This window comes from Prionailurus bengalensis, chromosome D2 (assembly GCF_016509475.1).
Source record: "Prionailurus bengalensis isolate Pbe53 chromosome D2, Fcat_Pben_1.1_paternal_pri, whole genome shotgun sequence".
Lineage (NCBI taxonomy): Eukaryota > Metazoa > Chordata > Mammalia > Carnivora > Felidae > Prionailurus > Prionailurus bengalensis.
The window spans coordinates 54,393,359-54,418,332 of NC_057351.1; the positions used below are offsets into that span (position 1 = coordinate 54,393,359).

The window sequence follows — 24,974 nt, forward strand, 5'->3', positions numbered from 1 at the left end:
AGGAGGGGTTCAGAGGGTAGGACATCTGGAAGTTACAAGCCACTTGTAACTGTGGAACCTCTCCCCCACCAAGTAGACCTTGTTTTGCCTATTTAGACCTGAGATGTCTTATACAATGACTCCTGAACAGAGGAGATCATTAACAGCTCCTGGAATTTTGAGCAAATATTACAACTATGTGGAAGCATGCAAATTGGTTTACTTTGTGACATTTTGCCTTCAGCTTACTTCTAGAAATCACGTTGATTCCTGCAGAAATTGCGGGGGGCGGGAGGGGAGAACTAACATCCAGACTGTTAGTAATGAACCTGCAAATGAAAAGCAATCTGAATCCAAGGTGCTTTCATCACTGACAGCTAATAGGTCAATAATGCAATCTCTGTGCATGTATATACTCTGCAATGTGTAAAGTAAGTGCTATTAAAAATTACCATTCATCTTTAAGCACTTAATACACTTGGACTGTTCACCTGGAGAAGTAAACTTTTAAAAGTCACTTAGATCTTACCTAGTCATTTCTTTCATAACTGCAAAATGTTAATGCAGTGCTTACAAATTAAATTGGTTTTAAAAGTCTCACAAAAAGGGTGCCTGGCATCTTGAATTATTTGATATTCTACAACAACATATCCGAGCTAAAAGGTACTACAAGCCAGCATCTTGCTAAGATTTCAGCTCATCCGGGTAGCTGGCTTTAAGTGCAAGAGTTGAGGAAGAAACGAGTTCAGGGTCAATGTCTAGTGTCCAAGTTCTGGCAGGCTTTTCACTCAGGGGAAGTGGGTCCGGAGTTGGTATGGAAAAAAAAAATAGAAATGATGATTCATATTATTTGGTAAGAGTTTTAATTTCATGCTGCTTCTGAATGACTGAAAAACCTGCTGAAACAATTTCCATGATTTACACCACTTTTATTTATAGCCCTTATTATAGCCTAGAGCAATTAAGGTAGGACTGAAGAAAAAATTTCTCCCCCAACAACACCTTCTTCCCAAACTTGGAGCAAGAGCCAGTCATCAAGTTGGTTCCACTGGATGACAAGCCCACCCTTCAGATGCTTCTTTCTAGACCATAAGGAGCCACTCGTCTCAAAACTGTTCCTCAGGATATGGGCATTAAGTTATTTTGGCAAGTCTTCAACAGTATTATCTTTTATTACTTTAAAAAACCCACACAAAAAGTCCCATTTTAGAAGGGCTCTAAGGTCTGTGCAAGGAACATCATGGCTTCAGAGGAAATGACGTTTTCGAAAAGGATCACTAAGTCTTTAAATAATTAAGAGGCACCTAGAACAACAGTAGCAATACAAATTCTAGGAAGGTCTCACTACACAAATGGACCGTGCCCTCAACATTTATTTGGATTGGTTGTGTGATTCTCAGACCACACTTTCCAGCAGAAACAGTGTTAGTCTACCAAGCTATTCACAGAGCCTATTTAATGTATGCTGGGACTCAAATACTGCCCTTTGCTAACAAAAACAGAATTATTTGCAATTACAGATTCAGTAAAACAAACCAATCACATGATAAAAATTGTTTCGCACCTTTCCCTAAAAGTTAACATTTCAGATAAAACTAATTTAGTTATTTGGCAAATGAGAAATGGCTAGCAATTTGTGAATTCTGAGAGGAGCTTCCAAAATCTATGACATGGACTCTCCATTACACAGAATTTAAAGCTAATAGCTTTTGCTTACCCTGATGAAGGTATGGCATTGTTATTACATATACCAATCATGGTCTTTTTTTTTTTTTTTTTTTTGCCTTTGGCAGAGGGGGAAGGGACCACACGATTCAGAAGTAGCTTTTCGTGTGAGATGTTTGAACAAGTTTTAAGAAAAAGAAAAGGGTTAAGATACGGTTAAATTTTTGACGGTGGAGAAGGTTGCCTGAGGTGGACTTCAGTGAAGTCTGAATGGTGAACAGCAAAGGAAAAAGGGAGAGAAAGGAGAAATGAGGCGTGCACCACAGCTAGGGAGAGAAGAGGGTGCAGACTCCAGGTTAGACACATCCCTCTATACTGCACTAGGTGGCGCTGTTCACTCAGGACAGTTGAGCCGCTAAGAGGCATCCAGGACAGGGTGAGCAGGAAGGAAACGTGTTCCCACCAGCAGGATGTTTGTAAGTCAGGCGCTCCTAACTCAGAAGATGCCTCAACTTCCTAACAAAGCTCAGCATCGCTGAATCAAATTAGCAGTTCCACAGCAGCCGCTACATCTGTCTTTGGCTTCATCTTAATGAAAAATGTACACCATGGAATGTAACATTTCATTGAGCTATAAATTCCTGTCTGCAAATAAAACTATCATTCTAAGCCCCAGTGATTCCAGTGCTGGCTTCAATGTTTAAAGTTTCATACAAGCATCTGACAAAATGGTTTTTTTATATATATATACACTTAATTCCTCCACCCATAAATTCTTTTTGCAGCTGTAGTAAGACTTTAAAGTAACTGGAGGTTTAGGGTCAGTTTCTAGCCATCTCCAGTGGAAAAATGACTCAATTCTCCCTTCTGTTTGATACCCCGCTGGGTGCAGGGCTAAGAAAATCCTCCTGTCAGTGCCAAAAATCAGTTTGCACCAAGGCCAACTCAGAGACATCACAGGGAAGCTGCAAAACATTAGGAACTCTAGCACATTTACTGCTGAGCCTAACTCCCATTTCAAATTTTGGGAAATATTACCCTAACTTGTAGATCATTCCCTGAGTCACCTATAACAGGGATTATTTGTGGATCACATCTACACACAAAGGCCCTTTTGGGCACTTCCCTTGCACATGTACTTAAAAATTTTTTTTTTCTTTTTAAAGCAGTGACAATGCTGGTCTTCCCAGTGTGTAATGCATTTTCCTGCTTATCTTCAGTTTGCCATAAAGACTTTGGTTAAGTAATCAAACCAGTGGCTGAAATAATGCTGTCCACAAGGCGTGTGATATTTGTTGCTAGTGGTGGGGGGTCCTGAGCAATGATTTAGTCGTGTTTCTCTGTGATTTTCTGGCAAGAAATAATTCCAGAGCTCACTGTCCTTCCTCGGCAAAAGCTTACAGGTTGTAGTGAGAATAGACAGTCCCACTATTGACAAGTGAAATGGCTGTTCCCTGCTTCCTGCATTCCTTACAAATAGATCTGACTGTTTAGCGGCAACAATGCATCAACAGCATTATTTAAAAAGGTGTCTATAACCACTGAAGCTATTAAACTTACCGGTTTCCCAAACTCCAATTCCGAAAAGAATTTATACCAAGGTTCATTCTTTAAATCTATCTCTTCTGGGCTTATATCCCGACTCTATAGGGGTTGGTGATAGGGAAATGGAAGAGAGAGAAGGATAACATTATGCAAAGATTACATAGGAACAGGCCAGTAGAGATGCAGTGGTTTCCGGGTATCTATAGCAACTGTATTCAACAGCAGCAATCATCCATTTTTACAGACATCAGCAAAAACAAGGAGCTAAAACAGGTGGGAGAGGATGGGTTTATAAAAACAGAGAAATGGTGGTAGAGAGCAGTGAGTGAATCATTCTCAGCCCTAAGGCAGAAGGCAAATGGACTACGGGTGGAGAATTTTACACCATACTGCTGACCTCCACGACAGATCGGAATATGAGCATATTCCTCAATAACTTTATCGTGGGAGAAGAGAAAGCCCTTATTTCCTCTTTACAAAGAGCTGTTAGTTAGGAGCAAACAATCTGGTGAGCACGCCAAACATTTAGCCATCTATGCCAGATGAGTAGAGCAAATAATTTTTATTGGCTAGTATATAGTTTTAGTACTTATTTGCAAAGCTGCCTTAAGGTTTTCAAAAGAAATGCAAATACCAACACTTCATAAAAGCCAATTTGTTAATACTGCATCTTTAATGGCACATGAGTAGGTGAGAAATCATGTCCCATAAACAGTAAAGTGAAAGATGATATAGGTAAAAACAGAACACAAGTGTCAAAACATTTTAAATGAGCATCCATGGGGGATGAATACAGACAGAATACACTTCGTGTTTTCACAGATAAATGTTAAAGAACTGGGAAAAATAAAGTGAGGGAAAAGCTGAATGAGACAGACAACAGAGCAGGGGGGGAAAAAAACTTCTGGGTTATGTTACAAAAATTAGATATCTCAACCTTATATAACTCTAAGAGGCAGTTCACACAGACTATTGATAATTTGATTCCATGGGATTCCATATGGAGTCAGATATTTATAAAGTTTTCCTTGCTCTGTGGCATCACTTGTGTTTCTGGAAATAATTAGTCGGCAAATGAATGCCTGACAAGCAAATCAGGTTTCCCCTTAATAAACTGGAGATGTACATTCACATCAGACAAAAGCATCAGAGGCTCATGGCTTCATTAAATTCATATATGTGTATATATGTTTCAGAAAACCTCGGCAGTCACTAAATGACAGAGATATGATGATTTTCTGACAATACGAAATATAAAATATACATTTTGCACCAAGATTGAAAACAATATAAAATAAACTTCACTCCCTCGGGGCAATGACGCGTGAAGGAAATTGGACGACACTGCTTCACAGAGTAGCCCCTTCAGACACGTTTTTCTTAACATTCTGTTAACAGGCCTTTTGCAGTTTGTAGAAATGGCTGTAAACTTTGTGATCTTGACCAGACCCTTCTTCTAAAATCCTTAGAAGAATTTTTACCATGATTTCTACTTCTGTTTTAAATGGAGGAAGATAAGGCAGAGAACTTTTCTTTAACTGAAATTCGTTGAATGTAAGTTAGTTGGGATCAGAGGGAAATGTCTACTGAAATGGTGTCTGTCCTCTTGCACCCAGATTAAAACCTCCTCCAACTGGCTTTAGGGACTTAGGGCTTAAATCCTGAAGGAGAAGGTGTATTCCTTCTCACTGGATTGTGAAATGATGTAAGATAGTGGATTCCGAATGGATTCTTTATGTATTCAGTGAAATGAGGCACAAGATCTATAAGGACACAACTATTCAGGAGGGACCGTTCGGACCCTGGGGCATCGTAGACCCTTCCAGGATGGGGTTTCATGAAACCTATGTCATGTTTATTATTTTTAAACACTATTTATAAACTGCTCCCTGGGAATAGGTTAGGTTTTTGTTGTTGTTGTTGTTTTAAATAAAATGTACCAGCTCTTTCAGGAAATGGCCCGAATGTTCTGGTACTAGGTCCTGAAAGAATTAACCCATTTTATTGCCGAAGGTTGCTTGCAGAGTGTTGTTAACTGCGGAGGTTAACACGGTGCTGAGAACTGAATCAGGAGGCATGTCAACTGCTTAGGCCCAGAGCAGGTGCCCAGAGAGAGAGTTAAAGAGGGAATACCACACGGCACTGACATCTGTGTTTGATTTTGTCATTTGTAACTCAGCTGTGGATCCAATTATGGAATGGACAAATAGAAAACGTCCTTTTGGATGCAGAATGTGAGCTCTGTACCGGCAGGCAGGATGGGTTCCACAACGCCAGGCTTGGTTCTCTACCGTGGGCTATTTTCCCAGCTCGGCAAAATCCTTGGAAAAGGCAGATGACCTGCCAGAAAAATGCCTGATTCTCCTCAAGGATGGTATTGCTTCTTGGAAAGGAGCCAGAGCCTAGCTTCAATTTTTAATTAAACAATCTTAATGCGGTACGTTCATTTCCATAGCACTTTATAATGTTCATAGTTCTTTTACACATGACCACACTTCATCCTCTCATTTGACACTTCAGTGAGTATGGAATACCACTCAATACTCATTTCAATACTCAGTGCTTCGGTAATGTTGGCAGGCCAAATAATACTTCCCATTTTACAGATGAAAGCACTGAGGTTCCAGAAAGTTAAATGACTTGCCCCAAGATACCTTAGGGCAGACTCAGAATTTGAACTCAGACCTTCCAACTCCTAGGTCCAGCGCTCTTTATAGTATAGGACATCCCCGTCTCACGTTCCTGAGAAGGAGGTAGACCCTCTACGTTTGCAGGGGATACCAAGCTAAAACAGGGGTAAATGACAAACTTGAAAAGCCAGGAAGAAACTCAAAGTGACCGTACACCGGGAGAAACCAAGTTGGGTCAACCCCCTTGTTTTACACATCCAAATCTATATCGTGCCTATAATTACTATTTTAATTCCTGTCCTTCCCAATATATGCCTGTGGGGGCAGGGACCCCAACCTCTAAGCCAGGGGTTGGCACATAAAAGTTATTCTATATATATTTGTTGAATTGAGCTGAAGCTCTTAAGGGACTTTAGAGGAAAGTTAAAGGAACAAAGCCAGAAAAAGGCCATTTGTGACAAAGTAAGGCTTGACCAACAGACCTCCAATCCCAAGGCCGCAAGACAAGACAGTGGTCTCAGACTATGATGAGAGGGGCTGAGGAGTCATGAAGAACGTCACAGCAGTTGGCTAAATGACTGAAGAGGCCAGAAGGCCAGAAGGCCAGTAAATGTACTGTGTGGGATTCAGAAGGCAGCACAGTGTTTCACTGGCCGGGGATGGTCCAGCTTCGCACCTGGGACAAGACAAGCTCTTAGGCGGCCTCTACAATCTACTGCCACCCTCCCTGTGGTAGATGTGCCTGTGAGGTCGCTACTGAAATTGGCAAGCGTCAGCAGACAGGAGTACCTCAAATTGGGAAAAAACACACACATTTTTCTCCTCAATAGGAGTTGTACATTTCTATGAGCAAATTTAGATTCTACATCTGTCACGAGTTAGCATACTGATCCACAGTTAACAATACAAAAGTGTGTGTGTGTGTGTGTGTGTGTGTGTGTGTGTGTGTTGATAGGGGTGGGGGTGGGAGGCGTCCTCAAATTCTGGCAAACCAGATACTAGATGCCAAAAGGAAAGACACACGGACACTTACGTGCCAACTTTTCTGTTCATGTGGCAAAAATAGCAGGGAGAAAATTTTCAAAAATAAAGGACTAATTCAACTAGTGTGAGGAGTAGACTGTGAAATGAAGGAGATCTGAAATTTTTCTCTCAACTGCAAGACTTCTCTGAGGAAGAACAGAGCTAAAGAGTGAACAGCACTGAATGAAACGGCTGTCCATGGTGCTCCTCCCAGGCCCGCCCCCGGTCGTTTACCACACAGGGGAGCTTCCTGTGTAGGACTGCCGGGTGGGGCTTCACCAACCGTGTTTGCGGCCACCACAACTCTCCAGAGGCCCCTGAGGGGCACTACTGTCACTTTCCAGGGTTTGTAACCATTGTGGGATCAATGAGAAGCACAAAAACAAAATGTTGTTTTTTTCTTATTTCTGGATGGTGGTCAAATGACTAGGAACCAAGGAAAGGAGGGGGAAACGAAAAAGAAATTCAGAAAAGGGGCAAGCTTTCCCTGAAAGCGATGATCACCTATGAACCATAATACTGCCCAAACGAAAGCACCCTATAGAATCTAGGGCTATGGAATCTCTGAAGTCATTTAAATGTAGATATGTGACGGTGCGTCCCGGGCTGGTGATTCAAGTGTCATGAATGTGCCAAAGCACATGACTGTCTTTCTAGGAACAGTAGCGTGGAAGGTGAACTTCTGCCATGTATTTTCTTCTACTTCTAACAGGGAGAGGACCCCCAGGGCACTGTGGGGCCAGAGGCAAAATTCTCTGCTCGTCTCTGAACTTTTTGCTTAAAATAACTTTGGTGCACAGTGATGCTAAAGAATGACAGCTCTAAAGCATTTCTGTGCACTGTTGACCTTTCTTCCCAATTAAAATTACTTATCCCTTTGTGCTTTTAAAGATGTCACATTTTTATTTTAGTAAAAGTCAAATCAATTATTACTTAAAGCATGTAGAGTGGAAGAGGTGGAGGGAAAAGAATCTGAACCTGCATTTCAGAGGCCTACTTAATCTGTTCGCAGTGTGGTAACTGCATTTTAATAAAAACCAAACCCCAGCATGATCATTCCATCCTGCTGGCACGGCTGGAGGGCTGCAATCTTTATAGAGCTTTGGAGAATCCCTTTAACCATGATCAGAATTCTGAACCAGCTTTTCTAACGAAGGGTGAACAAAAGGGAAGCATGAGTGGCAGATACAAAACTAATCAGTTTGTAAAAATTCTTTCCCACTTCGCAGAAGAAGCCTCGTTTCCAGGGTGGTCTTCTATGCCTATACAGGCCATTTTCCCCACTTATAATTGCTTGGCGATGTGAACTTGTATAGAGAATCAGAAACCAGATTGAATATGAGATTCGTCCTCAATACTGCACTCGGCAGAGGGGGAAGACCTACAAGACATATTCTAACAGCCTGGGTCTTTTTTTTCCCAAGTCACAACATCAGATTCATTATTTACCTCTTAATGACGTGCCGGTAGCTTCTACAAAATTTATGTGTGTTCAAATAAGAGCCGCTTAAAAAAAAAAAACAAAAACCTGACTCTGGTCCAGTTAGCAATAAGCCTGATAAATTAATGGTTAGAGGTTTTTAAAAAGACAGCAGCAAAATCAATCTTTACATTAGTAGGGGATTTTAAATTAGTTCAAATCATGCACAAAAAGAACAACAAAGAACAATAAGGTTTCTTTCAAAGCAGACTCCCAGGACTTAATTTATAAACACCTGCAAAACTGAAAAGGGTAAAAATGCTTCATGTTTTCATGGTCTTCGAAACATAGCGAGTCTACCTCAGGGGAGAAAGAACGTAACCCAGATGCACAATGCATCGGGATTAAAGAACGTGGCAGGGGAGACAAAAGAACTTTAATATACACATTACCATCTTTTCGTTGGTCAGAACGGAAGACTTGCCCGGCTGATAATCGTAAATGCTTTTGGGCTCTGCACGGTATTTCCTTGTATCCACTTTCTTATCTGGGGGCTCCCAGTCGTTTCTGTAGAAAAAAAATCCTATTAGAGCTATTTTCATGAAAATTGGCATCCGACACGGTCTGGCTTTGGCTGACTGTAGTCTAATCAAGGAATTTTTATATCCGAAGCATAAAATCGGACCGGACGCGAAGCATTTAGTTGTGCTGGGTTCCTTCTCAAAATAACCAGTTACGTCTCTGCGTTCGCTTCACAAAAGGCTTGAGGTGTCCTGTGCTCAAAACCAGGCACCAGGAAGCAGAGAGAAGAGAACGAGAAGAAGGGTGGGAAGCAGCCTCAGCCACACTTGCTCTCGTCTCACGAGCTTATCATTCCCCAAGCATGCCTGTACCTCCCACTCCTGCTAGTGCAGTGCAAGAGAACGTGGGTCCTGGAGCCGGGCGGCTCTGGTTCCAGTCCCTGCTACAGCGCTGCTGGCGTGGTGATCTGAGCCAAGTACCTTACCTACGGCTACTTTAGTTTCCTCATCTGAAAAAGGGGGACGTTGTAGGGGTTAAATAACTTACAGCTCATGTAAGTCACTTTGCAGAGCACCGGGCCCATGGTGACCACTCAACAAATGTTATTGGCTATTAACAGCCATGTTCTTGCCTGTTTCACACCCTGCCCCAGCAGTCACCGATACTGCAGCCTTTGGCACAGCTACTTAATTAACCTGAGCCAAGGATGGGTTCCAGGTGAAATGTGAATCCTTAAAAATTGCAAATTTTTAGTGCGTGTACCTTATTGCATTTTGCACCGTGATTATATTTATTTTTTTCCTGCAAAGCTATAAACTTCTCGAAGGCAGGGACAATGATTTATATATGCTTCTATTCCCCCACAGTATCCGGCTCAACCTGTACACAGAAGGTACCCAGTAGATGCTTGAGGTATATCCTGAACCTCAAGATGAATGCACTTGCGTGTTTACACACAGGACGTAAGAGCATCCTCAGCTTTCCTTTCAAATTAATTATCAAAGCATAAAAAGGTTACTCCATCAGGCATAAGAACTCAACAAAGAAAAGCGGGTCATTTACTACAGCCATTGGGAGATGATGAACGCCATCAGCGTAACCAGTCCGAGCCTTATCTTTCAGGGATACGCGTTACATAAACAAATAGATACTAATATGTGTGGCTTCATTTTAAAATTATGGGCCCCTTCAGTATGCACAAAGAGTATAAAAACACATGACAAATCTTACAGCTAAGATTTCTCTTGTGAGAAGGGTAAAAAGACATGATAATTACAGGCAACATTAATTGAGCCATTACCATTAGTCAGGCACTACTACAAATACTATATGCATTGTTTTATCTTCACAACATCCCTATAAGTGTAAAATGTATGCCCATTTAATGGATGAGGACATTGAGACTCAGAATAAGTCACTGCTCATGAGTGACGGCACAGGGATTCAAAGTCGGGTCTGCTTGACTCTTGCCTCCAAGGCTGCCTGCCCCAGTGGAGAGAGACAATACTTCACTGCTAGCTTGGGTGTGAGTGCCCTAAATCTCAGCTGATGATGGGTGGGGAGCTCTTACCTTTCTGGGCTTGATTTGAGTGAGGAAGAGCGGGTTGGGAGGGGGAGTGTGGCCGACCGCTTAACCACCTTCTCACCGTCAATGTAGCTCATCTCACTTTTTGAGCGAGGCACAGAAAGGGGAGATTTTGCTAGAGAAGAAAAGTGGGTACAAAAGACTTTCAAACCTGGGGGAAACCAAAAACAGGAAGATATCCTCCCCCATCCACCACCCTCTCTTCCTCCCCCGCGACCAGAAAATTCTGCGTCACTTACTGTCTTCAGAAAAGGAGTACCGAGGCGAGTACAGATCTGAATCATCATCTAGTGAACAAAACAAAACACAATCAGGAGGAATCTGGCTAAGGTAAGAGAACCAGGTGACATGTCCCCCACTCACACCATCCTGCACCAGCATCCAGCCACACCGGGGGCCCGAGAGACAGAGGAGGGGCCCAGGGCCGGAAGCCACACCATCGCAAACCCCATTTGAGAGCCCACCCAACCAAAGAGGGTCTGCAGACCTGGAGGCTGGAAGGTACATTCATGACACCTGCGGGCTGATTGCCACCTGCCACCAAGGAAGCATGGGGACAAATAGCCAAAGGTCCTCCTCAAGACAATTTCCACAAGCAAAGCTAGAATGCAGGGTCCCCAGCCTGGGCTGGACGCAAGGGCGGAGATAGGTCCCAGAATGCTCACGCTGAAAGTCTCTGCTCTAGCCTGCTGAGTTCCACAGAGTCCCCCAGGACCACCACTAGATGGAATGAAGAGGCCCAGTGATGTGGGTTCAACTGCCCACCTCAGCTGTGACCCAATTTATACTCTGAGGTCCCATTTAAGTATCACTTAAAGAGGTGCTGCAGCTGAGAACACAGTTCGACAAGCCCCTCATAATCATTTGTTTTGATTCCACCTCCATCTAGTTGCTTGAGTAGCTCGCTTGTCTTGGAACATGGCACACCCTGGCAGGTTTGCTTTGCAAAGGTACTGCTCAGGCTAAGTGTCTAAACCATGACTCTGGACCAAATCAAACTCACATGGTTTTGTGAGACTGCTCTCCAGGGGAGAGACACACGTCCCTAAGTAAGGGGAACACTGGGACACGGACACTTGTAGAATCGAGACCAGATCTGAGCCACTCACGTTAGTGGTCGCCCTGAACTAAAAATGAGACCACACGCACATTTATGGAAACAGATTTTCAAACTGGAACTGTCCTGAAAATGTAGGACATTTAGTCACCACATCCACGATAATCCCTCCAAAGCACTTCTCCAACAAGAGTTAGGCTGAATCAGTCAGCTGTTCCCATTTTCTAATATCTTGCTAACCTGAATTAAGAATTCATGAATATGAAATGAAGACCCAACTCCTTCCCTTAAAATCCAGAAGAGTTTTAACAAAGAACACACAGTAACCCACAAAGACAAGCCAAAGAATCCAATGTAATGTGTTGACAAAGTGCTAACCAAGTTCTGTCTCTCTGCAAATCACTTTGAGTTTCAGAGCAGTGAAGTCCAGGATGTTTCGTGAGATAAATATTATTTTGAGTATTATTCAAAGACAGTTTCTCTATCACCACTTCTTATCCCGTTTCCTCTCCTGATTTTCATCTGCCCCAGGTCTATCCCAGCCCAAATAAAGGAAAGGTATCAGGTACCAAGTCATCTTTCCCTCCCTTCCTCCTTCTGCTTCGAGGGTAAGAACTAGTCAACATCAAAGTGGAACAAGACTTGGAGGGTTCAAGCTTATTTATGTTAGCTTTTGAAAACAGGGCAGAAGGAAGAGATAAAATGATATCCAGACATATTTGTGGGGTACTGTTCTGAAGTATTTTGTCTTGCCTGTTTTTGTTTTTTCACAGAATGTCTGATTATCGTACTGAAATGACACGATGTCAGAGAAAACTAAACATCAGCTCTGACTACGAAGATGTGATCAGAAAAATGGCGTCTGCCAAATGAGAAATTAGCTTACTTAGGAACGCCAGCAGTACATACTGCTTAAAATCCAGCCTAGCATTTTAGCTCAAAACCCTGTCTCTCTCTGAATCATGAAGCAACAGCTTATCCATACATGGTAAGGTCAGTGTTAATGTATAACTATTACCTGGTTCTTGGGGCAAGAAGCAAAATTTTCATGGGGGCAAAATGGCATTTAAACATTCAAAATATTAAATATTCAACTTGTTTTAAAGCCCAAGCTCTTTAAAAATTTTCTTCTTCTTAGAGCTTCCTTATGTACAATTCTGAAATATTTGCTAGAAGGAAATGACAAATAGTTCTTATAAGATGGGGAAAAAAAATAGCACAGCTTGGAGAGTATGTGTATTGAACAGAAGGAGAAAAATGGGGGTGAAGGCAAAAGAGAAGTCTGAGTGACTGAACACTCTTAAAGCTACTTCTTAGGGGCGCCTGGGTGGCTCAGTGGGTTAAGCAGCCGACTCTTGATTTCTGCTCAGGTCATGATCTCACAGTTCATGAGATTGAGCCCCAGGTTGGGCTCTGCACTGAACCTGCTTGGGATTCTCTCTCTGACCCTACCCTGCTCTCTCTCAAATAAATAAACTTACCAAAAAAAAAAAAAAACCCAAAACAAAAACAAACAAACAAAAAGCTACCTCTTATTTGTCACCCATCGAAGGCCAACATAGGGCAGGAGTGCCTCTGAGCTTTTCATTTCTTTCTCAGTGTCCATCGGATCCGACTCTGACATGTGGATTTCAGTTTGACTTTTAAGAGGGCAAACTGAAGTTCCATGGATTCCATTGAACACTAGCAATTAGGGCAAGTTGCAGGGAATGTAAAATTTATTTAAATTTTTTATGTTTGTCTTACAAATCTAGTGTAAGAAAATTTTACCTACGTGTGTGAATAAAAATAATAGCTGCTTCCATTAAGTGCCTAACAGTGGCTGATAATTTATTATCATCTTACTTAATTCTTGCAAAAACTCTTGGAGGTATAGAAATCTCTCATCTCATAGACAAGGAAATTAGGTCCAGGGAAGTTAAGAAAATTTGCTCTTAGCCTCACTGTGAGAAAAAGACAAAGCAGGAATGGATTCAAGGTCTTTCCGACTCCACCTCCCTGTGCTCTCAGCCCTGTGACAGGGATGGGTGCTCCGTGCTACGGTTCACCCCAGTCTCATCTACCCAATCGTGGGGAACACTGTGGCTATTCCCTTGTAATTTTTGTTGTGGAAGAGGCAGGGGAGGGTGCTGTTTTGAAACTCAAGTCACGTACTACAGACTGACTTGGCCAGACTGACTTCCAACCCTTGGAGCCTTTTGCTCCATTTTTCTGCATCATCCCCTTGCTGGTGATGCTTAAGCAAGTTTTCTGAGTCATCCACTTCTAGTTCTCTCCTGGTCTCCAGGGACAAGGGTAAAACTGAGTCACTCTTGCTACATCCATCATCCACTTGCTGCTTCTCTTGTTACCTTCTCCTGGCAGACTGAGTCCACGCTGGGGTAGATGGATAAGAAGTTAGAAATACCGAGGAATGGGAAAACTGGGTGCAAGGGTCGCTCTTCTGCGTTTCTGTACACTAGAGTTAGCCAAAGGGAGTGTATTTTTAAGCATAGTTAAGACATAGCAAATGAAACGTTTCTCCAGTTGTCTGTGAACACAGACATTGTCTGTGTCTGAAATCCTGCCTTTACGGTTTCTCCAAGGGTTCTTTAAAGCTGTGCCTTAGGGGGCTCAGCTGAGCCAGGATCTTGTGATTCCTGTTTGTGGTGGAGCCACATGCTGACCGTGCCCCAGAGCCCCAAGCAGCAAACACTAAGCTTCGGGAGCAACACCCAGAACTTCCGGTGCCAGTGACTTCCAGGAAGCTCTGACACTAAGTAGGATTTACTCAGAGTGAAAAATCCACTTCTGGAACCCAAAGGCCCCTGCTGGGCTCCGATGTTTACACACCAGTGATTGCCCTCTAGGCTTTGGCAATCTGTCCTTGGAGGCTCGATTTGGGGACAGCTACTCTCCTAAAACTGCCAGGAAGCACATAATTGCCTTTTCAACCACAGTGACTTTAAATGAACTTCTAAAAAAGACTTTTTTTCTGGGTTTTCTGGGTTTCTTTTTTGAGAATTTATAACAATCTTAAAAACATTGGAACAAGTGCTGGTTGAGAATGATTATTTTCTAAAAAATTATGTAACTAAAATGAGATAATGAGCAAAAAGGAGTATTTACATAATCACTTGCCTTTATCAAATTTTCATTTTATGCATTTCTTAGGCCTTTAGACTTACAACTATTTCTTTCTCTTCTTAAAATTTTTTTCTAATGTTTATTCCCTTTTGAGAGACAGAGCATGAGTGGGGGAAGAGCAGAGAGAGAGAGAGAGGGAGACACAGAATCCAAAGCAGGCTCCAGGCTCTGAGATGTCAGCACAGAGCCCGACGCGGGGCTCGAACCCACAAACCGTGAGATCATGACCTGAGCCAAAGTCGGACGCTTAACCAACTGACTACCCAGGCGCCCCTCTTTCTCTTTTTTTTTAAATAAAGTTTACTCATTTATTTCGAGAGAGAGCAAGTAGGGGAGGGGCAGAGAGAGGAGAGAGAATCCCAAGCAGGCTCCGCACCACCAGCACAGAGCCCCACATGGAGCTCAATCCCACGAACTGTGAGATCATGACCTGAGCTGAAATCAAGAGTTGGACACACAACCCACTGAGCCACCCAGGCTCCCCTAAATTTACAATTATTTTTCTAACATCAGGGGCTGATTTCTGACACAACCTTTATCTACTGCACAAATTAATTCCTTCTCCTGCTTTACCCCACACACTTAGGAAGAGGAGGGATAAAAGAGTCAAGATAGACACATACTCACCCCACAACCAAAAATATTCAAAGACAAAGATACATGCAGAAGTGGGTACAAAGTCTGGGTGGGATGGGAGAGCAGAATGAGCACAAGGAGAAATGGGGTAAGGTGGTCAGGCACAGTCCAGGGCGCTCAGGGAGAGATTCTCCAAACTGTCTTCTGTGTTCCGGTTAAAGGCAAATTTTAGGGGATTAGAAAAAAAAAAGATCCTGATAGGGTGTAGAGTAGCTATAGAAAACAAATTCATAAAAAAAAAAAAATCTGAAGGAAAGAATGATGTGTAAAAGGGAAGAAGGGGAAGGAGGAAGACCTGGGGAGGACCAGAGGGCTGGAAAAAGACTCACCGTCCTCATCTCCAGTGGCATTCCTGGCCCTTGGAGGTGGAAAGGGAGTAGCTGCTAGTGCCTCTCAACTATCTTGCAGGCCCGTCCAAGACTCCGCACTGGCTGGGCGGAGCCGTCCTGCGCAGCTCCCGTTAGGAGAGCAAAGGTGACCGGGCAGCTCGGTCCGCCTCCTCTGGGCAGTGCTAGCTAGCTGGAGCTTGGGGCATGGGGTGCAGATCCTGGCCAGGCATTTTCACAATAGAACTATTTGCTTGAACGCCAGCAAAGTAAAGCTATTCTTAGAAATCTTGAAAGGCCAGTAGAGGATTACTTTAATTCGGTATAGACGTGCCTGGGAAAAAAATCAGCCTCCTAAATCCTTATTCTGGCACATCCTCATCTAGGAACAAGGAGAAAGCTCAGTGAGACAGACACTACTGCATATGTCACCATAACTTGAGGATGCCTTGGGGTGGTGCCTTGAGACACTTTGCCAGGAGGTGGCAGTGGTCACCATCAGCCTGACTGGTGGAAGAAGCATCCAAAAGCAAGAGGAAAAGCTGGTCTCTGGGACTTTCCCCCTTGGCTAAGAGGACAGACCTCTACCCTGACATGGCCAAACGTATTCTCAGAGGCCACGGACCATGGAAAAACACACCAGATACTCAGTTTTATGCTGACTTGGAGGCATTATTTGAAAAGCTCTGCCATTTTGTGGACATAAAGCAGGTCAAGAGAGCCAACATCATTTGGCATGTTTAGAGTGGGAAGGCTAACTCTTTTGAATCTGTATTCCCTGCTTAAATTCTATATCCAAACACCCCAGATTGCACTGGCGAGTATCTTCTCTTTCTTGGAGGGTGGGAAGGGTGGTATTCCTTCACGCTAGTGGTTCCCAGTCCTGGCCATACGTCAAATCAAATATCTTGGGGACCTTTCTTTACATACTCCCAGAAATCATCCCAGGAGACACTGGCTCAGCCTATTCAGAAGCAAGGCAGGCTGGATGTCCGGAGTTAGGTGTCAGAAAGCCCTTGGCAAGAGGGGTCAGCCAAGAGCACAGGGTGCAGCAGGAGAGGTAGAGGAATCAGCAGTGCAGTAGAACAGTAAGAAAGAGCCCATGTGTGGGGGTCCTATAGATCTGGGTTTGAAACCTAGCTCTGCTACTTCTTGGGTGATCTTGAACAATTACATAAGTTTCCCGAGCCTCACACCCTTTATTTACGAAATGAGGACTTACCTCAGGGGGTCCCTGTAGGGATGAAACAAGGTGACAGTTGTGATGCACTCAGGATGTGGGGCTCTGTATTCGGTAGGGGCTCAATAAACGGTAGTCGTGACAGTCGCTGCAGTGGTTATGCCATTATTGTTGTTGTTATTGTTATTATTTTTTTTTTTCAACGTTTATTTATTTTTGGGACAGAGAGAGACAGAGCATGAACGGGGGAGGGGCAGAGAGAGAGGGACACACAGAATCGGAAACAGGCTCCAGGCTCTGAGCCATCAGCCCAGAGCCCGACGCGGGGCTCGAACTCCCAGACCGGGAGATCGTGACCTGGCTGAAGTCGGACGCTTAACCGACTGCGCCACCCAGGCGCCCCTGTTATTGTTATTATTAATAGAATTAGGCTTGTGAGCCGCTGAGGTTTGAGCCACCACACTGCTGTTTCCCAAAGCAGAAGACAGGGGAAGAGGCAGCAGCAGCATTTCTGAGGCTTCTCCTCCACAGCTTGTTCCTCTGGCTCCTACTCCAGGAGGAAACCAGGGGCAGGGCATCTGAAGACCCTCCATAGCAGCCCCTCCACATCTGGGTGCAGCAGGGGGTGGGGCTGGCTCTTGTGGCCATCTACGCTCTCTCACCACCCCCCCCCCAACAATCTTTCTGTCCCAGTGACATCCCAGATGCTACGAAAAGACATCTATCTGCCTTTGAGAGAGAGAAGAGAATGGAATTCACAGACAAGCAGCTTTGGGTCACAGAGGAAGGAATGATGGGGAGGAGAGGGCGGGTCAAGTGAAGGCTTAAAAAAAAAAAAAGGAAGTAAAACTCATTTGCTTAGCCTTACTTGAGAGTTATTCCCAAAGGAATTGTTATTTTTGATAAGCTTTCTAGTGACCAGGGTATACAGGGAAATTTCAAGAAATACGTCTCCTGAATCCATTCTGTTAATTCCCTAGCCCCAATTACTCCCAACTACCTCATGAAACAAAGACCTCCTGTCCCACAGAGTGGTCTCAAAGATTATAAAATGATTAGAAGTGACCGCGCCCTGTTGGAATTTATAGGTTTCTTTTAAAGTACATTTTAAACTTCACTGATTAAGACATAATTCTATGTATCTTCTGAAAGTCTGGATAGAAGTTTACTCTTTCATGGTAGTACTTGGGCGGGGTGGGGAAAGGGTTGCTAAGCTGGCATAAACAAACTTTCACATAGTCCTTTACTACTTAGGAGAATCAGCTTTCAGACACTTAGTCTTTTTTTATATCCTCTAAACAACTAGAATTTAGGCAGAGGCAGCATCCCTGAGGCTAGGTTTTGATAGATTTACTGAAAGTAATTCTAGTTTCAGATTCTGAGTTCAAGCAAAACAAAAAACCCAGCAGCAACAGCAGCCCGCTCTTCGTAAAGGAGAGACTCTGGAATGATGGCTCGCCTTCCTCATTAAAGCTGGCTATTTTTTCATGCTCATTAAAATCTATGGGTAGAACCCTGGTTAGGTGCTGATTTGTCCTTAACACCTTTCTTTGAAAGGCATAAATATCTCCCACGTTAAGGTGTGCAGAGCTCAGGGCCACCTGTTGGAAGCACACAGGGCTGGCACAGGTACCAACGACAGGGCTGAGGGGGACCTGCCAGAGCTTACCGACCTCAAAACCACAAGCCAGAGAATCTCTTAATACCTTAAAAAAAAAAAAGAAGTTAAAAAATACCAATTCTTTAAAGCGATTTAGCTCAAACATTTCACTCATTTGTAAAAAGCCTTCATCCAGTTGAATCCGTCTGTGGTCTATGTCTGGATCTGTCATCTTGAGCAGGGAGCAGGGGCGAGATGGAATCTACCCTATTTTTAAAAAGGTCTCCAGGGAAAAAGACTTCTTAGAAACTCGTGTGAAAACCTAATCATCTTGGTTGTTATGAATCTTTTATGTTCAATCTAATTTTTTTCCCTTTTTATCCTTCAAGACAATTTCATCCTTTTTGGTCTTTGAAAATAAAAAATATTAAGGTTCGCTTCCCACTTTACGGGTGAAAAGCTATCATATCGTCCCTTACTGTTTATGCCTCAAGGAAAAATAACCTCAATTCCCTCTTGTGCCTGACTTGATGTGTCCCAAACAGCAGACGTCACTGTCAGCTGGGGTTGCTAAGGTGTGGCAGCCGATGACACGGCAGCTCTGGGCGTGAGGCCACGAAACCCTGGCTTCAGACAGACAGCCAGGCTGACTGCCTGTGGCAGGCCCCCGGCATTCCTCCAGTGCGACGGAGTCACTGTATTTCTTCCCAGGACGTCTCCAGGTGGCCTTCCTCTGCCCACAGAACACTGTGCCTTCAGGCTTGCAGTGCCCTTGTCACCTTCCCCAGAAGGGACCCCTACCCTAGGAGTGCGCTGGGCTCTCAAGTCCAAATGAGGCACCAACTAAACACTGCACGGTCAAAATTACCCTAAAAAAATTTCTCCCTCATTCAGCTCAGTTGTTTCTTAAGCAATGCTTTTGGCTGGAATCAGCACCCCAAGATCAAAAGATGAGGTTACCTCACACCAAATAGGTTCTTGTTGGAAGTGGGGAGGTTGCTGATTATAATGAAATCATCAGCATCTGATGTGAAGCCTGGGTTTGTTTGGTAGACTTCTTTTCGTTCAGATCCAGATATGAAAAGGTTGGAAACCACTGACTAGCACATCAAGGGCAGAGCCAGAAGGGAATATGGTATTTTAGCTAAAACTGTATCTAACGCTTCCCAGAGTGTCATTTCATGCATGTTAAGTAGTCAATGAGAGTTTGGTGAATGAGTGAATGGACGAATCTACCAGTGATGAGAAGGGCTGTGCGGGATGGCTTCTCGGCTAATCAGAGCACAGAAATACGGGGGGGTAAACTGGGCTTCGTCCCTAAAAAGGAATGCTGGTACCAAAGCCTCACTCATCAATATTCTCCAGGTATGTACGGAGGGCCCCCTTTCCACCAGCAAGCTTTCCTCCAGTCTTCGGGGCATATGCTCTTGCAGGTGCCCCCCCACAGACATAGTGCAATGAAGGGGCTGCGTCTACCTCTCTGCCAGACGTGCACTTCTGAAAACAGAGGACTTATCTTATTCACGATACTATTTTCGGTTCCAAGGACAACGCAAGTGCTCGGTACTAGTTGAATAAGTGACGTTCAGAGCATTCAACATCTCATCCTAGAAGAGCATTTAATGAAATGTCCTCTGTGTACCCCTCCATTTCCTGCTCTCTGGGTCACTCACCCAGAGATCAGACGATCCCCAGGACAGGATAATTCTCAGGATGGTGCCTTTATCTTACCTTTTAGAACCTTCTTTGACACCAAGACTTCTTGCCCCAGAAAAAAGTCTTAGATACAAGTGTGGCCATCCTTCCCAGCAGGTCCAAATTCCTAGCCAGCTCTTTCACGAAACATTTTCTCACTTGGCCAAAACCCTTATTTTTGAGAGATGTCATCTCCCACCATGGCTGAACCTCATACCTGGAAACCTCTTTGGGAATTCCTTACCAAGGAGACGCACTCTGAGGGTCCATGACAAGAGGGGGCCGGCGACAAGTTGTTGCACATGTAGGAAGTGGGTAATTTTTCTGTTGTTGACAGGGGGCCTGTCTACCCGCTCCCATCAGCATCACAACAGCCTCCCTGAGTCACTGCCCAGCCGCCAATACCATGTGACCACCCCAAACACTGGCAGCTTTTCCCAGAGCCCCACACATTCAAAGCATTATAACTAAGCTACATCGGTTACCCAATTAATCATGTAAACTCCAAGGGAACAGTATGAAAATCCATCCGGATAGACTCAGGTCATACAGTCAGCGAGGAGTGAAGCAACACCACAAAACACAAGGTTGGGGGAAGCAAAAGATTGGGAGACAGCCCGTTAGCCACCAGAAAAAACCCCAAGGTGAAGAAGAAAGTAACAGCACCAGTACAAAGATAGGCACGTGATTTTCCTTTAATTACCTTCAGATTTAGGACTAGGAGTAGATGCTGGAAACTGGTAGGTAGGAGTGTAGGGATTGTCCTCTGTAGCAGAGAAAAGCAGTGGATTTTGAAACCACCCACCATGAAGTGGAGGAACTGACAAATCCCCAACTGTCTCTTTTGAACGATTACCTATTTTAGTGTTATTAAAGCACACAGCATCACACTTAAAACGAGATTAATGAATTAGAAAGGCCTTAGTTATTTTAATATAGCACATCATGCAAATGAGACTTTCACCAACCGAAAATGACTATAAAAAACAAAATCTAAAAGCCAAATCTTATTCCTATAATGGAACTATAAGAATTAATTTAAGGCTAGGACAACAGATACACTGTCTAAGTTTATGGTACCTTCAGAATTTTGCTGGATTTCAGGAAGTTCAGGGAATTGGTACGTAGGGAAATAAGGGTTTTCTTCAGGAGTGTCTAGGCAGAGGAGCAGGTTTGGGAGAGAGAATAGAGGAAGATACAAATGGAGAGAATGAACGAACAGGGATCCGCGCACAATTCAGGCCCCTTGAACTCTGGAATGTACTAGGCTTCACGAGTGATAGGAAAGAAACTCAAATTGCTTTGAAAAATCCAGTCCTTTCGCCTGAATTACTGAGACACATCTAAAGAGACAATACCCTTTTTCCTCTTGGACCAAGAATTACATATACAGAGGATCTGGTAAGCAAGAGGGATTTAGTACAAAGCTTCAAGTTTCCAAACAAACAAGTGGATTCTTAATTTTTCACACATCTCTGTCTACCATTAGGGCAGGTAGTTTTGTTTAGAACCTGTAATTTGGGTTGAGTTAATCCCTCTAACAGGAGAGATGCTGCCTGTGGGGCAGAACAACATACTGTTCACACATGCACCTGTGTCTTGGCATTTGGGCTGCCGAAGCCAGGTCTCAAGATGAGAGAAACACAGATTGCTGGGGGAAATGGACAGCAGCTTTAGCAAGTGACCAGCAGAACTGACGTCACCCAATTGGAGACCCAGCCTCAGGCATCACCACCATGACTGAGCTCGGCTACCCAACCAAAGTGGATTTACCCTTGGTTTAGAAACATTGAGCATCTTGGAATTTTGAAACAGTTTGGAGAGAGGCATGGCCAGCTTCATTGTGAACGCTGCAGGAGCTAATTAATAGTGGCTTTAGCTGGCAGCCGCAGCTAATCAGAGAGACTGGTTATTTGCTGCGGCTCAGGCCACCATCGACCAGAATGCTTTCTCTTTGCCTTCATGTGTCATCTGCCAGGCGGCCAGACTGGATTTGGCCACAGGGAATGACAGGATGCTCTGCCTCTGGGAGGAGGGGCACCCTCCCCACAGCGCAGCTGCATCCCTGCCTGTCAGCTGACTGGTGGCACAGGCGCATGGGAGCTGGAGGGGTCATGAGCCGCCTGAGCACTGGCCTGGGTTCTCCCACCATGCTGGATCCCCTGCTGATAGCCCAGGGGACCCCTGCTTTGGAAGCGCTTCTCTTCGAGCTTCAGCGGGCTTTGGTGTGTCAGCTCTTGACTGACTCTCAGGGCTACCTGCCAAGTGCTGGCTCCCAGCTGGGGAAGATTATTTTTCATGTTAACACCTTACAGGTGCACCACACATTCTCCTTCATTAGGAAGAATTCGCGCTCATTTGGACCCTGCAACATCCTTTGGAGGAAAGGAAGAGGGACAAATGCGGAGAGGCATGTGACCGGCCCAAGGTCACATGAGTGCTTGTGGGACTGAATCCAGGTGAGACCAGTTTTCTTCACTCCCAGGTTCAGTGCTTTCTCAGCTTGCTCTGCCTACAAGGCAGTCACGGGCTGACACGGGGAGCTGCGCTGAAAGCTGGAAGCAGGTGGCAGTCAGAGCTGCTCACATCCTGGGCAGGCAGATGCTGGGCTCAGCCTGCTGCAGCCCACGACACCCGGGAGGGAGGACTTGCGAGCTGACCTAAAATCCCGCACGTGAGGCAGGGCACAAGCGCTCCCTCCCCACTCTGCTCTGCAGGTGCATGGCTGGGCTCAGGCAGGCTGGTGCCCAATGGGTTGAGCGTAGGGCCCAGTCTTCTGGCATCCTAGCAAAGCAAGTCTAAGTCCTCACCACATCAGTCAACATAGGAATACAGCACAGCTTCTACAAATGAAAATCAGTACCTCTGTTTAGCTTGTGGATCTGTTTAAACATGGTCTTGTACCAGTCTTTTGATCGCTCGGTGTTCTAGAGAAAAACAAAGGCAAAGGGTAAAATAAAATGGAAAATGTCAGCACGTTTCAGAACCTCCACGATTATGAAAGCACAATGGAAAGTGACATCTGATGTCAAAACTCACGTAACTCTATACATCTTGGTGAGCCTACATTTAAATCTTTATTAAAAATGCAAAACTTTTAAGAATAGATAAACCAAGAGATTCCGACCTGAATAGGTGGCCAAAAAGAATGCAGATTTTGAAAAGAATAAACAAAGATCCTCTTGAAATGTGTTCATTCAATTTTTTAAAATTTCATTTCTTAGAATCTGTCTTCATTTATAGACAACTAAAACACAGTAAAGCCTCCCAGAAACATAAAAGACAAAGGATATTTCCCTATCAGGCCCAGCCCCCACCCATTTCAGGTTATTCTGTAGCAGAGTAAGCTGAGTCACCTTGGAGAGGGCCAGATTTAGAACACATACATTCAAATGTAACCAATTCTAGCAGCCAATGCCAGAGAGTTTTCATCTTAACCACAAAGCTGAGCTGTTTTTAAGACAAATATAAAACAAGGAAGGGGACGGGTAGGTAGTTAGGCCAGATATTTTCACTACCACTTTACAGATGAGGAAATGAGGTACAAAGTTGAAATGATGCCCAAGGTCACAGGGCTGGTGAGAAGGTGAGTGGGAGGGCTGCCCCACATGATGGTTAGGGGGCATGGGTATGGGATTCAGAGACACTGCTCCTTCACCCACAGGATGTGCAATCCTGGCCAGGACCGTAATCACTCTGAGTCCCTGTTTCCTCATCTATAAAATGGGAATTATATCAGCGTTCACCTCGTAGGGTGAATGATGACATGGTGCACTCAGCAAGCAGTAGCCACAATTACTGTTGGTCACAATTCCCTTTCTACCTATTATTATTTATTATATACTCATTATTACTTAGGGCCAGACAACAGCTCTTCTGAGGCTTAGCCCACTGCCATTTCTACTGGCTTCCCCCAAAGGGAAACAAAATCCAGTCCGTTCATTACATGGAAACTGTAGAGAAACATCGCAGCCAGTGTTCTGAAGGGCCCATGGCAAAAAATGGGATTCCCTCTAATCCAGCTTCAGAAGTCAGGCTTCCATTGAATCCCTTAGGGCCTGCATAAGGCTGGCACCCCCCAGTACAGAGGGGGAGATCTGGGGCGGCCTGTATTCATTCTGTGGTTCCATTAGTTTCTTGCTCACCCCCGATGATGGGGTATCTCTCATCCAGGGAAATGTCTTCCTGAACCCATAACCAGGGACCCTGAGCCCCACACTCTCTTCAGGGTTCTGTAATCCCGGACCTACAATTTCTGAGTGTGCTCCAATGGACAAAAGAAGGGAGACTTGGAAACAATGCCCACAACATCTCCCCTTGAACACGCATGTGCCCGGAGCTTCTCAGAAGTTCAGCTGCAGAAAAAACCGCTCTGCCTTTGCCCCACTCTCCTTTACCTATAGTCATATGAACCCAAAACCCTTTTCTCATGAGACTTATTAACACTAACATGTTTTGGGGAAAAGCTACTGCACTCTGAGGTCATGCACTTAGGACCGAGGTGGGGCAGGAGGCTGGCACACAGCTCTGGGAGGCTCTGTGGCCCTCAGCAGGCTTGGAGAGCGGGCAGTGGCGAGGACTTCCTTATGAGGCCTTTGCAAACCACAGGGGGGCTCACACGCACCCAGGTGCACACTGGTCACTGGTGTAAGAGGAAACCTAGGGAAGACATCTGGGTCAGTGTTCGTACCCGGAGTGGGATGCCCACTTCATCCATGGAAACATCGCTTAGGTCCTGAGCGCTCTTGGCCACCCGTCTACTGTCATCCTTTGCCTTTTTTTCAGGAGCCCTTCCAGGTGAGCTGGGTTTTTCCTGGGCTGGTGCCAAGTCCTGCTCTCCCACTCTTCTTTCTGAGACAGGATCTGGAAGTGAGAAACAGCTGTCAGCTGAAGCTCTTCTGCTGGCTCTGAAGCAAAAATCTCCCAAACAATCCAGCTGGGGGGAGGGGAGGGGTGTATTTGCAAATTCCCAATCAGAAGGAGTT

General features: G+C 44.5%; 1 protein-coding gene across 50 annotated transcripts in view; it reads right to left on the reverse strand.

The window, feature by feature from the left end:
* The window catches only part of SORBS1 (sorbin and SH3 domain containing 1), a 231,573-nt gene that overhangs the window by 53,684 nt on the left and 152,915 nt on the right, over window positions 1-24,974 (reverse strand). For 18 of the 50 annotated variants that reach the window (XM_043597030.1, XM_043597036.1, XM_043597032.1 and 15 more), the window contains 8 exons: window positions 24,680-24,852; window positions 22,853-22,916; window positions 21,070-21,144; window positions 20,693-20,755; window positions 10,609-10,656; window positions 10,355-10,484; window positions 8,715-8,829; window positions 3,205-3,288 (listed from right to left, as the gene is read on the reverse strand). In XM_043597030.1, the coding sequence (XP_043452965.1) occupies window positions 3,205-3,288; window positions 8,715-8,829; window positions 10,355-10,484; window positions 10,609-10,656; window positions 20,693-20,755; window positions 21,070-21,144; window positions 22,853-22,916; window positions 24,680-24,852 (752 nt within the window). Of the gene's footprint in view, window positions 1-3,204; window positions 3,289-8,714; window positions 8,830-10,354; window positions 10,485-10,608; window positions 10,657-15,517; window positions 16,863-20,692; window positions 20,756-21,069; window positions 21,145-22,852; window positions 22,917-24,679; window positions 24,853-24,974 lie in introns of those variants that run through there. The other 32 variants (XM_043597041.1, XM_043597045.1, XM_043597040.1 and 29 more) reach the window with 4 other exon arrangements.